General features: G+C 39.6%; 1 protein-coding gene across 1 annotated transcript in view; it reads left to right on the top strand.

Annotated features, from left to right (window-relative positions):
• Positions 1–16,050, top strand: part of LOC125294530 (WSC domain-containing protein 2-like) — a 101,704-nt gene extending 85,654 nt beyond the window's left edge. The window contains exons 4-6 of the mRNA XM_048243363.1: positions 2,049–2,233; positions 14,526–14,647; positions 15,790–16,050. Of these exons, the coding sequence (XP_048099320.1) occupies positions 2,049–2,233; positions 14,526–14,647; positions 15,790–16,050 (568 nt within the window). The remainder of the gene's footprint in view (positions 1–2,048; positions 2,234–14,525; positions 14,648–15,789) is intronic.
• The last annotated feature ends 1,996 nt before the right edge of the window (positions 16,051–18,046 follow it).

Below are 18,046 nucleotides of genomic sequence, written 5' to 3'. Positions count from 1 at the left end.
AATTTCCTTGTATCCTTGTATTTCTTTTCCTGCTATTAAGAAACACATGTCTGTTAAACCCATCCCTAAATGATGAGTTAGTATATTCGTATAATATGTCATTTGCCACCGCTGTAAAGTGCTGGAAAAGCTTGAAAATTGACCTTTGAATTGAATTGAATTGAATTGAATTTGATGTTGGAATAGGTGTACGAACCCTGAAATATATACAGTTAATTTGCACATGTGAACAGATGCCAAAAGAAGAAAGAACTTGTCACTGCCAGACAGAGGAGGTTGATACAGAGGAGCACTTTCTTCTTCACTGTAAAAAGTATGAAGAATTAAGAAAACCCTTTTTCCGTAAATTTAAAACCATCTTCCCAAATTCCAAAGAGCTAAACAAAAATTAAAAAATGGCTATCCTCTCAGGAGAGGGTCCTTCAGCTGCCTTGGCAGCAAATATATCATTATGCCATGTATTGTTTTTTTTCTTTGCCTTCCATCCTTCTTTTACCCTCTATTACCTATATTACATATTTTATATAAGTTTAGATCTATGTATGTTACTCATAAATGTCTATACACTGTTTTGTATGATTGCTTTGGCAATGCAAATGCCCTTTTTGTCATGCCAATAAAGCACCATTGAATTTTATTTATATATATATATATATATATATTCACAACAAAATTATTCATACCCCTGGCAAATATTGATTCAATGTTGATTTTCTCTTTATCGATATGTTTGTTACTACCACATTGTCTTAGTCAAGTCAAGTCAAGTCAGATTTATTTTTAAAGCGCATTTAACATGCACATAGTGCAACCCAAAGCGCTCCACAAACAAGACACATAACAACAAGACAAACGATGCAGGATGGAGCGGCGTAGTCGCCAGCGTATCCATGACATCAAGGCATGACAAATACATTTAAAAATAACAAATACAAAAATGCGGACCGAACTGGCGTAGCCGCCCAATTACCATCGTGACACCAATACATACAATACAGACAAAATTGGAAATTAGTCCAATTTCCAAACCAGCTGAAAATGTCCAAGGGCAATGATGATCCGTGAAAACTGCGCACAGAGCTGTGTCTTACAACCTTTTGCCATGTGGCAGTGTCATTTTTTTTGACAAAACAGTAGGCTACTTCAATGAGCACTGAGCAGGCACCATGCCTAAAAGCTGATGTGTTGTATTTTGCAACAACAACAAAAAAAATAAGGATTTGCGGTTTAGTATGTTGCCACAAAAAGAAAGGGAAGGGAAAAAGAAGGGGTTTGTGGCTCCAGGCAATCAGGAGAGAGAATCCCGATGAGAGGCTGTGGGACCCGACGTCTACATTTGTTTACGTCTGCGGCAAACACTTTGTTAGCTAAAGTCAGTCAGTCATGCTAGCTAAAGTTAGTTGATGTCCGATGTTAAATATGTCTAATCTAATAATGAAGGAATGAATGAAACTTTGCGAACTAGGAGCTGTGATTACATGTCATAGTTCAGCTCCGAGTTAGCCTGCAACACCTAGCACTAGTGCTATTGTAGTTACCATGGTAATGATAAACAAAGCCGTTCTCATATCGTGGTTGCACTCTGCATGTTAAATGCGCTATAAAATAGCGACACCGGTCAGGACTTGGAAGAGAGTTTGTATAACTCGTCTGCTGGCTGGCCATAGCATTAGATCAATATAAATAGCTATATATAACACTTGGGTAAGGTTCAAAAATGTAATGCACTGAAATTCTCATAGACCCCCATTCAAATATTTCCGGGTAGTTTCACCTAAAAATGCCCGGATGTGTCAAAAAAACGGAAAGTACCCGGATTGTTGGAGCAATGTATAGATTAAGAAGTTTATGGATAGATGAGAATGGTTTTATCCTAGAAATATACCAATATTACCCCCTTTACGCATTTGGCAAGCTTGTATTCTATGGATTTCATTATCCATGTGAGCTTATTTCATATATGTTATATACATGTGAATGATGGGGGTAAACTCAATAGTCACCTACTTCATTCTCACCACATCCTTATGCACTATCCTATGTGATAGGGGCTACTGGTATGCTGGCCTGGAGTTTGGAGCAGAGTGCTACTGTGGTCACAAAATTCAAGCATCCAATGTCTCAGAAAGTGAATGCAACATGGAATGCAAAGGAGAGAAGACAAACCTTTGTGGAGGTGCCAACCGACTGTCTATCTACCGCCTGGAACTCAGCCAGGAATCTGCTCGACGCTGTAAGTTAACACTTTCCCATTAGTCCTAGTGTACACGCTGTTCACTCTAGTCCCCTATATCCTATATAATTCCTCTGTTAGGGCTGTGGCCAGCCACAATTCATTGAATCTCTGGCTGTGCTCAAGGAACAATCGGTCTCTTCTTTCATCCACTTTCTCCATGTGCTCCAGCATGTCCTGTTGCTATGACTTCCCTTTTCCTACAAAATAACCCCACACAATAATAGCTTCATTTCAATTTGATAACCATCATTTTTGCCACAGTTACTTCAGAGAAAACATAATTTGTAAATGTCTTTCTTCTAAAATATTCACTATGTTCAGTATGTAGATGTATAACAGCCAATGGCATAATACAGATTATAGTGGGGTGGATTGCCCTAAAGTGGGAAATATTTTTGCTTTTCGGACTTCAGTAGTAGGCTATATTAAGCTACATTAAATTCACATCACCAATTTTGGTCACAGGACCCTACAGCTTTGGCTTTCCCACAGTTTCACTGACATTCATTAGTTTGGGGGAAAGCTACACTGGAGCTTAGGTGTCCCACATTAGTGTTACGTCTGCCGTAACAGCTGTAACAGGCAGTGTCCCACATTAGGAACATTTTGTATATTTAAAAACCTAACAACATTTGTTTTGAACAAATGGCCATAGCTGCTTGTAGGCGAAAGAATCAAGAGTTTAAAGAGCTGACAAACTAAGTAAAACATACTGCTGTGTGTATAACTAGATGTACCGCAGAGCGGTACAAAATATGACCGCCACCCAGTCCAGCACATTTTTTCCACAAAAATAAATCACGCTGAAAGGCCTATATGATTCTAACTGTCTAACTAAATTGCATTATCCACACTCAATTCTCACTGGTATCTGCTAGACAACAAGTACCAAAACATGATTAGTTCATAGATTTCACATGTAAAATTCATTTTATACAACCCCACCCCCATCTTGCCTGTTCATAATTCTGAGAAATTCTTGAATTGTGTGCATGTGTGCGTGTACACGTTTATGTTTGTGGGTGTGTGTGTGTGTGTGTGTGTGTGTGTGCGTGTGCGTGCTTGTGTGTTTGCCTGCGTATGTGTGTTTGTGCATGTGCATGCATGCGTACATATGTCTACTGTGTGAGTATGTGTCATGCATTATGATTACTGTGAATGTATGTGTGTGCGTGTGTATCTGTTTATGCACATGTGTGCACATGGAATGGGTTAACATGACCCCTGGAGGCAAACATCATGGAAAAATTGGTCATCCTAGGCCCTACGGTTCTCAAGACAATCACATAAAACTGTGTCTGCCCTACCCTCCTTTTCGGGGTCCAGTACAGCGGGGGGCTACAGATCAAAACGAAAAACGATGGTTCCATGCTATCCATGTGGGGTTACATGCCCACCAAGTTTAGGTGTACCCCAGTCTTTCAGTGTCCCGGGAATCCTTGTTGGTGTCACGGTCACTAAATGTACACATAAATTATTTTATTGTAAGGCCCCCATTAACGAAAGTTCACAAAACTTGGCATGCATTAGGAGGGTGTCATAATGATCCTACACTTTCAATTTCGTGCAGTTTTGACCATGTCAGCCAGAGATATTGTGATGAAAACACCTAATTTTTTGCTTTTAATTTTTAACTAGGTGGCTATATACATGAAATAAGTGGTAATGGGATGGGTTGACATGCCCCTTAAGACCAACATACAAAAAGGTGGACCTCCTAGGCCCCACGGTTCTCGAGATATTCACAGAAAACTGTCTCCGGCCACCTACAGGCCAGTTGGTGTATAGTAACATAAATTAATTTATTGTGTGGACCCCCATGAACGAATTTCCGCGAAAACTTGGCGTGCATTCAGAGGGTGTCATAATGATCCTACACTTCCAATTTCATGCAGTTTTGACTATGTTAGGTCACAGATACCTGCGATTACAACACCTCATTTTTACTTTTTGTGTTTAACTAGGTGGCTATACATGAAATGAGTGGTTATGGAATGGGTTGACATGGCCCTTGAGATCAACATACAAAAAATGGTCCTCCTAAACCCACGGTTCTCGAGATATTCACAGAAAACTGTGTCTGCCCTACCCTCCTTTCGGGGTGCAGTCCAGCGGGGGCTACAGATCAAAACGAAAAACGATGGTTCCATGCTATCCATATGGGGTTACATGCCCACCAAGTTTCGTCTACCTCGGTCTTTCAGTGTCCTGGGAATCCTTGACAGAAATTTGGACATGCGAAAAAGAAAAAAAAAAAATAAATCTGACTAAACCTATATGACCGCGGCGGCTTAAGCTGCGGTCATAATTACACTGCGTAGTGAGTATGATCAGTGAAACATAGCCAGATGTTTCCTTGCCTCTTCTAAATCCAGTGTGAGTGTCTGTTGTTGATGGTGGAGGCGTTTCATTGATGGGTGCCACCGAGTCGTTGTTTTCACATTGGACTTTTTGTAATACAAAAATACAAGACGAGTATTACACTACAGCAAGTCTCAGTTAATTATGAAATCTTTTCTCATGTTGATCAGACGGTCAAGACAATCCAGTTCAGGACAGGACTACACTGACAGCCTAGCTGTTGTAACTTTAACGTTACCGTTAACATTAACAACTTTACCTAAAGAGCTGGAAGCAAGCTAGCAGCTACACAAACACACCCATAGCTAATCAACAAGTAATGTTAGGTAAGTGAGTAACATTATACAACATGCAAAATTAACAGAGTAACTGTTACATTTAAAACCACACCAACTTTTAATACAAACAGATGAAAACTCACCATCTTCACACAAAGGACCAGCGTTGAGGTCGCACATAGCTTCCAGTATCTCCGTAGCACTAACGTTAGCTGTAGCTAGCTGAGTTAAGAGCTCCCCCTGGTTGATTAGCAGGTTGTTTTCCAATTACGTTGTGCAGTAATTGGTCTTCAGTTTGTCTGAAGTTTGGTCTTCAGTTTGGTCTTCATTGGTCTTTCCGGTCTTCAGTTTGCTTCTTCCAGCACCACTTCTAGATAGTTCTCTTTTATAATCTCTGTACTCTTTCTTTATTTTCTTTCTTTAAGTTTGTTTGTTATTTGGTCCAGTGTTCTTTTAAAGCCTGCCATCTCTAATTCTCCCTGTTGCTCATATATTTTACCCTTTCTCACAGCCCCGTCAGATTTTTCTTGCATTTCTGTTGACGTCCAAACACTTATTAAAGTGTTTATTTCCTCAGTTGACCACTGTTGAATTATTCTCTGGTTTTCAGTCATGGTAGAAACTAGCCTATTTCTGCTGGGGGAGAAAAGAAATGGCTACGGGAATCCTTCTTGCTGTCGGGGTAGCTCCGCCTACAACCTCTATGACGTTTGTGGTGCCCGACTTTGGGACCAGCAACTTCATGGTGCTAGCTTTTGAGCACCAGCACCTGACATTTCTGGTCGGAATGCGCAGAACTGGTTCTAGATAAGGCACCGGCCCGGTACCGGTACCGGGGTAGTCGAAATGAGCTCTTAGTAATCTTGGGTACCTGGCACACCATGTCAAACCAAAAGTAACAAGTCTAGGTTTTATCTTAGACACAGAGTTAAAGGAACCGTATGTAAGATTGTGGCCAAAACTGGTACTATAATCACTTTCAAATGACTGTAGAGCGGTGTATTCCCTCCCCCTCCCGCTGACTGGCAGAGCTGGCAACCCAGATGCCGAAACACTACTGACTTCGTGATTAGTAGATAGGTGGATGGTGGCGCATCAGGCCAAAACACAACATGACAACATCAACATCAGTTGAGGGCTGCAACTTCACTTTTTAAATGACAATATACTGTTGTCAGTGATATACTTGAAGTATCACCAGGGTCTCTAAACATGAACTCGAGCATTGACAACATTGTTTGTGGACACAGAGTTACTGAAAAGAAAGGTTTTGGCAAGAAAAACAGCTAAAACTGCTTAAGTGAGTTGTTCTTTTTTGTAAACTCACAAACAATGTAATCAATAGCACTCCTATTCAAAAGGCCATTTGACCCAAAAACATCAATACGGTCAATCTTAAAAGGGGTGCTTCCGTCCTAATTATGCTTTTTAAACGAATGTTTGACTCGGGTACATTCACAAAAAGACCCTAGGTTGCATTTTGGCGAGAGTTACACTTTAAAGGAACCTTATGTAAGAAATGTATTTCAATTAATCATAAAATGGCCCTGATATGTCACAAGACATTAAGAAATCATGTTCATTTCAAATACTTATATCACTGACAACAGTAATCCGGTCAGGGAAAAAAAAGTGGAAGTTGCAGCCCTCAACTGATGTTGATGTCGTGTTTTTTCATGTCATGTTGTGTTTTGGCCTGATGCGCCACCCTCCACCTATCTACTAATCACAAAGTCAGTAGTGTTTCGGCATCTGGGTTGGTAACCTCGAGGGAGGGGGAGGGCATACACCGCTCTACAGTAATTTGAAAGTGATTGCAGTACCAGTTTTGACCACAATCTTACATATGGTTCCTTTAACCCTTACAAGCCCGACCGTTCTAATTTCGTTAAAATTTTAACGATGACCAATCATCTAATATCTCAGCTGTCCAATGACTGATTTTATTTCTGAAATCTTCCCCGTAATGCTGACAACATAAAGCTTCAATTTGATATGATTGGTTAAAGGGGTTTATGGCGCGAAATGTTTTGGATACTTGAAGATGAGTCGTGAAAAAACTTTTCACTTCAGTAAAATTACATTTTAACATGGACCAGATGCCACCTGCGCCGTTGGAGTTTACCTCGACTGGAAACCACACAGCTGGATAAACTGAGGTAATATATATTTTACATCGTTTCTAGTTATGGTTAATCTTAATTTGTAGTCATAAAATCATGTTATTTGACAGTAATATGCTTTCTCATCAGCGTCAACATTATGGCATAGCGGGGGCTAAGTGCATCGTCATGTAACTTTAACTAGCTGCATTACTCTGAACTGCTTGCAGTACTCTTGTTTGCTTTTGATATCAGTTATTTTCATTTGACAATTTCATTAAAAACCTGTTAGTATATAACCTGTAAGTAAGTTTGTTTTCTAGTACCAATTTGCTTGTTATGTAAGCATTATATTGGTAAGTCAGTATAGTATACCAAAGCTGAATAAATCAATGGGCGCCGCGTTTCTAAGTTGCATTCTCTTACATGAAATAAGTTGAGCGATATTTTTACTCCTCTCAATATGTAGTTGTAGAAAACAAGATGTGAAATCACGGATTCTGTCAGAAATGTAGTCCTAATTAACGTATTGCCTCTCCTCGGGTTGTTACCTCGCTAGGCAGTTTGTAGTGAACTGTTTTACCTTGCTAACTTCTAAATGACAAACATCAGACGTGCTTGTCTCAACATTTTCTAAGATGGCATGACTTGATATTCTACTCTTCTCAATATGTAGTTTTATAGAAAACATGATGTGAAATCACATATTATGTCAGAAATGTCATTATTGCATTTAAGCAGTTAGTTACTAGGTGAAATGTAATCTGTCTTTATCTGAATGCCAGCCAGGCAATCAGATTTAGGGTAGCTAAACCCATGTGTAATAAAATGACTTTTCATACTTCTAAATATTTTTGAGTTACTCAAAATGCTTCAATAGTTTAGGCTACCTCTTCTTGTGTATGTATGTACTTTTGCGCACACATCTGTAGTTTTGTGATTTTTATTTTTTAAATTAATAAATGTATTCCATTTGTATGATTTTACTGTTGTTTCAGATGGAGGATGACAAGACCTACACAGACCTCCTTGCAGGCCTGAAGAGGTAGCTGACTGCTGATGAGCTTGCGCTCACAATGTTGAAGACCATGTGAGGATGGAGGAAGAAGGTATAGATTTAGGTGGCGTGCGTAGGGTGGTGTAGACTGCCACTAAAACACTGAAATAGACTTGTTATGTTGATTTTTATATTGTTGTCCCAGGCATATGTGGTTTTACCAACCGGAACGGGTGGGAGGTTGTGCTTAGTAGGCCGTCGTATGCAAACACACAGTGCAGGGGCATGGGACGAAGAGACCCCAGAAGAGTTTCACAGTTTTCTGGGATTGATCATTGACATGGGACTTCACTTCCCTCCCTAATATCCATTGCTACTGGGGAACCAAGTCTCTGAAGGGATCATGGAGCGTTTACCAAATGAGAAATACATATTGTGTACACTTTTTCTCCATTGACATTGCTGTTTCAGTAGTTTCTTATTATTTCAAGTTTGGCAATGCAGAATCTGGTGCTGAACCTAGGTTTGGTAGCTACAGCCAGAAAGACTTTGGCGAAAATCTATCACAACAGCTGGCAGGCATTTCCGTCAAAATTTAAGCCTCGCCTTCAGCTGCTCCAACTACTACTCTGTCTTCTTTTCATCAAGTACATATTCCTGTACAGCAGGAGCCAAAGAAAAATTGTTGGCTTTGTTATAAAAACAATACATAATAAACACTAAAAGTAGCTTGTATGGCCTGGAGTTTAGTGTTTGTAGGTGACTGCTTTTTTGGTAAACAAAATTGTTGTCAGATTTGGCATTCTACAGAAGGGGATCGTTTAGTTGTTTTATGAGTCATAGGTCTTCTGTGTTTAACCTTCAGGTTCCCCACCCCACCTTTCCCTATCCTCCCCTGTGTGTGTGTGTGTGTGTGTGTGTGTGAGAGTTTGTGTATACATGTGTTTATTCTCAACAGGCTTGTTCTATGTAATCCACTTTCAAATGTTTTAGAACACATTGATTTTTGAGTGATGTTGAAGTTGATTGTATTCCTAGCTTTTCATAAATAATACATTTTATAGATGTATATCATTTTCATATTACACTAATTTATATAAGGAAGTTGTATCTGTTGAATCAAATGTATTCTATGTCTCTATTCAGAATTGATCTTCAATAAATATACAGTATACTTACTTCCTGTATTACAGGTAAGGTACATGTTTTTCTTTTATATATCATTATTGTTGACTGTAGCATTTGCTTATATACAAATAAATGGTTTATTCTTATGGACCAAATAAATCTAAACCACTGTGTCTGACTTCATTATTAGTTTTTATGCATACTTTTATGTTTTTGGTGAGAAAGAGAATGTGAATTCTGTCAACATTCTAAATCCGTTTCCTGCATTTTTTTTACACTTATCACTTAATTTATCATAACTTTTGAAAGGTTAATGATATTCCAATTCAGTCTTTTTTGTTAAATAGCCCACAACTTGCTAAACATGTCATACACTATATATTTTTCTCTATCTCGTATAGAAATATGATGAAAATTCATTTTTATGCGAATGAAATTAAATTTTAACGAATTTCGGTATACATTTGGAGAGGATTTTCAAAGACTGTTCATTACTATATCAACATTACCATATGTATTTTGCATCATTTGATAGAACTGACCCTTCTGATTACAATGGTATGTATATCCCATTGATGGTATGTATTATACTCAAGAAATAAGGTTTTTTGTGTAAGGAGGTCATCCAGCACCAAAAATGGAATGTTTGGCACGGGCACGAAAGGGTTAAGTGACCATATCATTAAAGTTCCTCTGGATGTAATGGCAGACCTCTGAATACTGATGTCCATTTAGTCTTTTTCCAACTTACAGTGGGCGTTACTTTCAAATGGCCACTTCAGTCGCGCATTACGCGGCGTGAAGCTGCATGAAACTTTAGTACCACTTTCAGCCACTGTGCGTCGCTCTGCCACTGTACATCGCTCTGTCAGTAGCCTGCCTGCCTCCCTTCTGAAAAAGCAGGAGGCTACCGTTAAACATAATTGTTGCCGAGAGGAATCCCAGCCTATATTCAATAACATAATAAATCATGCATAATTAAACATTACCTCGATTTAGGCTACTTGGGTATGGCTTAAGGCTTGACTACACGGTGGTAACGAAACAACTGTTCAGAATGAATCTGTAGCCTTGGGTAGGCTTCTGCAGAAAACAATGTTGTTGGCGATTTAATACTATCTAAAGACAGGCTACGCAATAGAGGCTTAGACAACTATGACTCACGTTTTGGTTTCGTAAATTAATTTTCCCTACTTCTTGACTGCAATGTAGTCAATTTACTGCTTGACATGTCATTTTTATTTTTTCTGTACAATAAACAAATACATCTGCTTTATGCCGCAGAATTACATTCATATTTGGCTGACTTCTGCAGACGCGCAAAAAAACACTGCCACTTCCCTCCCCATATTCCACTGATCACACATCAGACATCAGGGGTGCGTTTAGCAACTAACATGGTTAAAACTATGTAAGTACGACAAAATTGTTTCCCAAATGATAGTTTGAACTATGGTGGTGGAACTTACATAGTCCAATGCATCGTTACACGTTAGTGTTTCCCAAAAGCATAGTAGCAACAAACGTTCGCAACCACTATCGTAAAGTTGTGTAGTTACAACTACACCTCTCGACCTGTGCTAGAATGATAGTAGAAGCATAGTTCCGGGGATCTTCATGTCAAAGACGTCACTGACGCCAGTTATTTGTTTGCAAATTAATAATTATAAATATATTTAGGTTTCTAATTGATATTTACTCTTCTAACCACCATACATTCATATTTTAAAATGCCCAAGGCAGAAAATACATAAATTAAAAGTCAATTTGCAGCCACGTGCACGTAATTCAAAGTCACACACCTGCAGATAATAATAAGGTGCGCACTTTTTGACGAGTCAGTTGAGAATATGTAGCCTATGATTTTCATGGAGGGGGGATTCCTTGTTAGTTTACGCAAACCAGGCCAAGAAAGCTGATTCTGATTTTGATAATATGATCTGCACAAAAGATAGGCCTAAACTTAGGTAAACAACGATGTGAATATTGTTGTCAAAATCTTAACCCAGATTCAAACTCTTGGACAGGGGACTGATAACTGCTGTGCAACGGCAGCTGTCATCAGCCGGCCTTAACGCAATGCGCCACGGAATTGACGGCGTGTATGGGTGAATAGGGGATAAATAACAATAGAGTACACAACTGTTTCACCAGCACATTTAAATGACACGTGTTAAACGTTAATTCAAAGCAGTGGTTCATTTACAAGGTCAGTCTATATGAACCAATGAATTTCACGGATTAAACTAAGGTAGTCCATCATTAAGTCTCTGTTATGATTACCGGATTAAATATCGTAGGCACAGGAGAAAACTTGTACTGGCCCGTGGGGAGATCACATGCCAGTTGCCTCTCCCTTCAGTGCTATGACTCTGTTGATGACTTTGTCCAGATATCAATGCGTCTTTGTTCATGGGTTTGGCCTCACAGCAGAGGCTTAGACAACTATGACCCGTTTTGGTTTCGGATATTAATTTGCCCTACTTATTGACTGCAATGTAGTCAATTGACTGCTTGACAGATTATTTTTATTTTTCTGTACAATAAACAAATACATCTGCTTTATGCCGCAGAATTACACACTTGGCCAGCCTATAGAACGGGCACATTTTGGAGAGAATAGAGAATGTACGCACGCAAGAATCTGTAGGCTATTTGTGGCGGGTTACCAGCAAACAATGTTTAATGCATTAATTTAAGACGTCAAACGTTTTCTAAACAATACAAGCAGAAAGGATGCAGCAGGCAGCAAATGTAGAAAAGTAATTTCCAGTGGAAGAACAAAATGCTGAATGAAGCCCAAAGATATGAAGGCATATCTGGCAAGTTGTTATTTTTTGAAGACGTAAATGGTTGGGCTATAGGCCTAGTCAAGTTTGCAAGAAGGAGACATAACGCGTGAGCATGCCACACTATCCACAGCTGTGGTAGCGGGGGGTATGAGGATTACTATTAGCACAGGATTTATATAAAATTCTTCAACAGAAGGCCTGCCTCGAATGCAGGCTTGCCCAAAATAAAGGCCTGTGGTTTGCGCAGCCTACAGTAAGTAGGTCTTAGTAAGTTAGGAGTCCTCTCAACTTCTTAAGCTGTCTCAGAGGTGGAAAGTTCGTTGGGGGCAGGACCGGATTAACAATTCATAGACCCCCGGGAACAAAATGTCTGATGGCCCCCCCTGCCCTGCAATATCAGTGTCGGGTGAATTAGGAAATGTTCTCAAAGTAGCCTTATGGCTAAAAGCTGCTTGGGATCCCCCCTGTCAAGCAGTAATTTCGGCTTTGTCGGAACTGGTCAAACTAAAAGAAAAAACACTTTCCTTTGTTTTTCATAAACAGAAATTATATTTCGTGTTGACATCACACCGTTAAAAAAATGAGATATAGCCGTGGCCTACTGGTTAGCACTTAGGACTTGTAACCGGAGGGTTGTCGGTTCGAACCCCGACCAGTAGGAACGGCTGAGGTGCCCTTGACCAAGGCACCTAACCCCTCACTGCTCCCCGAATGCCGCTGTTGATGCAGGCAGCTCACTCCGCCGGGATTAGTGTGTTCTTCACCTCAATGTTCACTGTGTGCTGAGTGTGTTTCACTAATTCACGGATTGGGATAAATGCAGAGACCAAATTTCCCTCACAGGATCAAAAGAGTATATATACTTATATATATATATATATATATATATATCAATATATGTATATACTATATATATCCATCCAGAAGCGCGCACTACCCGACAGTAAGTGGAGGCAGTGGTTCTCAAACTTTGCCATATCCTACACTGGTGTAAAAGGCGTGTATGGTATCATATTTTTTTGTAAAGGTCTGCCAGGTATATTCTTAGGCCTATGAATGGTGTGCCTTCTCACAAAAGCATAGTCACTGAGCTCAGCTCAGCTAGATGTAGCTTTCTCCTTCACCAACCTGTGAGCCTATGAGGCAGTCACGTCGTCAGTGGCACTCTCAGGTCCTTCTCATCTGCTGATACAGCAACATGAGTATTCCACTATAGCATTGCTCACCATTGCCTTACTCCTTTCCTTTTCAGAATGTTCTTTCTATCCATAATCATAAGTCTTTCTTCAGTAAATTAGCAAAATACCATCAGAAGCCAACAATCATAAAACACCCCAGCTCTCTCCCCCAAGGCGCGTGAAGTTGTCTGCGTGTTGTAGGCTAGATTTGCGGTTTTTTCTATCTGCTTTACTTTTGTGAGTTGCGACCACCTAGGCTATGTTATAGACGTTATATGAGGTACCAGTGTTTAGCTGTGTCACAAAACAATAAGCTTTGTCAGACTACTTTTAAAATGATATTCAGGGCTATATACATTTTAAACATTCGGGCTGAAGACCCAACAAGGCCTTTATGTTAATTCTTCAGGTGGGAAGTGTCAGGAATTTTCATAATGGAGAGACGCCTCATTGGTGGTTAGTATATGGAGTAGGTCATTGACAGCAACATAGCCAATCACATTATGAGAGATGCTGAATTTAACATCAACTGCGATGGTTAATTTTAATTTACATTCATTTTACATTAATTTAATTTAGCCGGGACTGTAAGCTGGTACACGTGGGTGCTCGATATTTTCAGTGGGTGCTCGAGCGACGGAGCACGTATCTCGCGGTTGCATCCATTACAAACAAACATGCAATGTGAACGTCTGGGATTGGGGAGAGCACTAAATGCTCTACTGGATAAGCACGAATGAAAAACACTCTTTAATAATCAAAAAAATAAACGCTAATGAAGTAAACTTGTGACCATCAAAAATCGTGTATCGCCTGTAACTTCGTCATAACAGGACGTAACAGGAAGGCATTTGGCTGAGCAACGGAGGTTAATATGCTCTATATTTTGTCCAAATTATGTCTGTCTATCATCGTTGCACTCAGAGAAAACCGGAATGTTTCATTTGTTCTGCGTTTCTTCTACGGCTGCAAACGGGATTCACTCGCAGTTAACCAAATATTTCAGCAGTTAACCAGCTGGCCAAATCAAAGCAATGCCCACTGTATAAGTTGTGACCCATCAGTTATACTAGGGCACTCCAACATCCTCCAAAATTTCAGTGTAGATGCAATTGTATAATTTTGTCTAATAAATAATGTACAAGGCATCTGTGAACATTTTCAATTTTCAAATGATTCTACTCAATGGGCAGGAAGTCACTGCTCAGCCCCATCCAAGCCTGCTCTGTTTGACCTAATCTAGATGTTCTCAAAAACCTCAGAATCTCAGAAGTGACCAAGGGAACTAGTTTTAGGGCTGGCCTCTTGGGTTTTGATTGTTTGGAATTTAATAAGGTCTATGAGATGTTGTCTCTTGTGGGTGTGTTTTCTACCTATGGAATATTTTATTAATTGATTCAATCTAGAATGTGTTCTGGGTTATCTGTAATCAATGATCTTTTGTTGTGTTTAGATGGAAGTGCCATCTTCAAAGGATGTTACCGCAAACCAGAAAATGCCACATTGGCTCTACCCATCACTGCATTGATAAGAAATATGTCTGTGGATAAATGTGTTGACATGTGCACAGAGAAGGTATGACACTGTGACATCTGCGTGTGTTAATAAGTTAATAAGTTAAAATGTTATTTTACATGATGTGAGGTAATAGTAATCATTAATGTACTTTGCTAAAGCAGGCACATAAGCGTTATTCTTGCTACTCTAAAATGTCCGACCGGAAGCAGTGTAAGTCGTTTTTTCACCATATTGGATTTTAGTGAAAGCAAAACTTAATTTTCACAGCTCACAAATTTTGTCTGATCTTCACAAAATGTACATGATCTTCAGACCATGTGTTGCAAAAGTTACTACAGGTAGAAGGACTTTTGATTTTCAAAAGTGTTCACCCAACAGATGGAGTGAAACCATGGTTTGACAGATGGAGTGAAACCATGGAGGTATTATATAAAACTGGAGAGAGGGAGGAAGTGCCGCCCCCATTCATTTCAATTGTTCATGCCAGGCTAGCTACTTTAGCCAAAAAAGTTTTAAATTCCTCACAACCATCTTTTTCAAAATTGTGCTTAAAGGACCATATTTCTGACACAATCTAAATGTAACCAATAAAGTGCCACCTTACAGATGGAGACATAGTATAAATTGGGGTTGAGTTGGCAATTTCCTGTTGGGATCATCAGCCAGAAATGAAAGGTTGTATCAGCGATTTCAGGCCCAAAAAAGACCCAAACATAAATGATCACATCTATCCTTTGCTAACGATTAGAACCCACCTGTTCACCTGTTTTGTGTTTGGGTGCTTTGCCATACATTCCGAGGTTGTTCTGTTTTTTATGAAGTGATAATCCATTCATATATTTGGAACATGCAAAAAGGCACTCGATCACAAATTAGCCAACTAGATATACCTGCAAAATGATGTGATGCCATGACATGTTAATAATCTGTCGCCTATGTATTTTCGCTATACTGTCCCGCTTAGCTTTTCACATAGGATGGCAGAAAGTTCCATTCTTATGATAAAGGAAAGGGATGTTGGCATTCAGAATTGAATGATGGTTGCATGTGATTGGTTTATTTAAATTCACTTCACTAGGCCTCACCCATTTCAGAGTCTCCGCATTGACATGCACCTTTGATTAGTGGTGTTGTAGTTTTACTCAAGTTGTCACTGTATCTAATTGATTTGCCCCTTTATTTCTGCAATTTTAATGAAGGAGCTTCCTCTGGCTGCACTGTCAGGCCAGCAGTGTCATTGTGGCTTCCGCACTACTCTGTTCACACTTCATGAGCGTGAGGATGAGGACCTGTGTATGCAACGCTGCAGTGGGGAAGATTTTGAGAGCTGTGGAAATGAGGAATTCTTTGTGGTGTACCAAACACAGGTTCAAGGTGAGCAACTACATCTTTCTGCACAGGTCTTGTGTAGAAGCAGTAGTATCAAACATGCCATAAACATACACATTCATACACACTAATTGGATAAAATCCCTGTGCTCTGGCCTTTTCTGGGTCCCAGGTGCTGGTGATGCGCAGAAATAACAGACTTTAAAAAATAGAGACAATCTACGCACACTGGTCTATTAGTATTATGAATTGTTTATTATGAGCATATAGCTAATAAACGCTCCTGATATAACCAATTCCTAATATTAGACCATTGTGCGGTGATAGTTTCTATTTTTTTAAGTACCGTATTTTCTGGACTAGTCGCTCCGGAGTATAAGTCGCATCAGTCAAAAAATGCCTCACGAAGAGGAAAAAACATATATAAGTCGCACCGGACTATAAGTTACCGTCTAATACTTGGGGGTATTTGATGGTTCACTGTTAAGTTTAATGTAGTTGAAAGAGTGTCGGGATTTCCACCTGCTGTTTATTGCGAGACAAGGCATCCGCTGTAATTCATTCATTGAACGTGCGCTGTGCTGTAATGGAAACCTTATTGTGTAGGCCTACGGTAGCCTAAATTAAGTTTTTTTTTTTTAATCATGCATGATTTACTTTTTTATTAAATTTGTAGGCTGGAATGCCTCATGGCAACAATTGTGTAAATGTAGGCTAGTACTGCTTCAGCCTCTGGCAATCTCAGAAGGGGGCGGCAAGCGACTGGTAGCTTGAGAACGATGTGTTGGAGACCCAGTGTAGGACAGCGACATTTTAAACAGTATTGAACCAACCAACAATATAAAATATTAAAGGAATTATCCGGAGTAAAATGCACGTTGAGTTGACATCAAAATCATGTCATTCGGATGTGTTTTGAGAAAGTTCGATTTTACCGTTTTTAGTCAAAACTCGTTAGCCTGGAAGTGACCAGGGCATGTCATTTCGCCGCTACAAAACGCTATTTTTATACCTCTTCTACAGTTCCAAACAACATTACACTTACGTGGTAGTGAGTACAAAATAGAGTACACAAAAACACGTTATTCATAGTAATGCTTGTGACTTTTACATTTATATACAGTTAACTTCCTTTTAGTAAATAGTCTCCTAGCACAGTGTTTCTCAAACATTTTCAGACTAAGGACCACTTAACCAATAAAAAAACCCTCACAGACCAGCTAACGGAAAAAAAATACACAGTATACAGTGGGCAGTGCTTCGACTTGGCCAGCTTCACTCGCGGTCCGCGCGTGGGATCAAGCGGTATCACGCGACTTTAATTTGTATTTTTCCAGTGAGACGCTGCAACAACCCAAACAACCGGTAGATGGCTCAAGTGAGCAGGGTGTCTCGTAAAAAGAAATGGAGCCTGGAAAACCCTACACAGACTTCACTACAGACTTTAGCAGACTGGTTTAGAAATAATGTAATAGCCAGAAATATGCCTGCCCTGCCCTAATAAAGAAATATTTGGTTAACTGCGAGTGAATCCCGTTTGCAGCCGTAGACGCAGGACAAATGAAACATTCTGGTTTTCTCCGAGTGCAACGATGATAGACAGACATCATTTGGAGTATTAACCTCCGTTGCTCACGTCCTGTTATCACGGAGTTACAGGCGATAAACGATTTTTGATGGTCACAAGTTTACTTCATTAGGGACTGTTCGTTATTTATTTAAGGGGCTACCGGAGGAGTTTTGGGAGCATTAGTCCAAAAAGACGTGACCCTCCCTCGCCAGCAATACATTTTTCTATGACCCTCCAAAGTGATTATGAAAAAATCACTGTAAACTTTTTCCGGGTTTATCGCCTACTGTATTTTAACGTTTTCACATATTTGGCCATAAGCCGTTTATCATAGGCTATCACGAAACCAAACTACAAAGGCGAACACTTTAACAGGGGGAATTAATTGGGCATGAATCAAGCTGAACGCTATTTCGCTACCTTAGAATAATAAGGTTCTATCTGCGTTTTGAGTAGGTACAACCGGACGATTGAAACGGGACGAATGAAACATTCCGGTTTTCTCGAAAGTGCAACGATGATAGACAGTCATCATTTGGACAAAACATGGAGCATAT

This window comes from Alosa alosa, chromosome 5 (assembly GCF_017589495.1).
Source record: "Alosa alosa isolate M-15738 ecotype Scorff River chromosome 5, AALO_Geno_1.1, whole genome shotgun sequence".
Taxonomy (NCBI): Eukaryota; Metazoa; Chordata; class Actinopteri; order Clupeiformes; family Clupeidae; genus Alosa; species Alosa alosa.
This window is presented reverse-complemented; position numbering and strand designations above follow the sequence as displayed.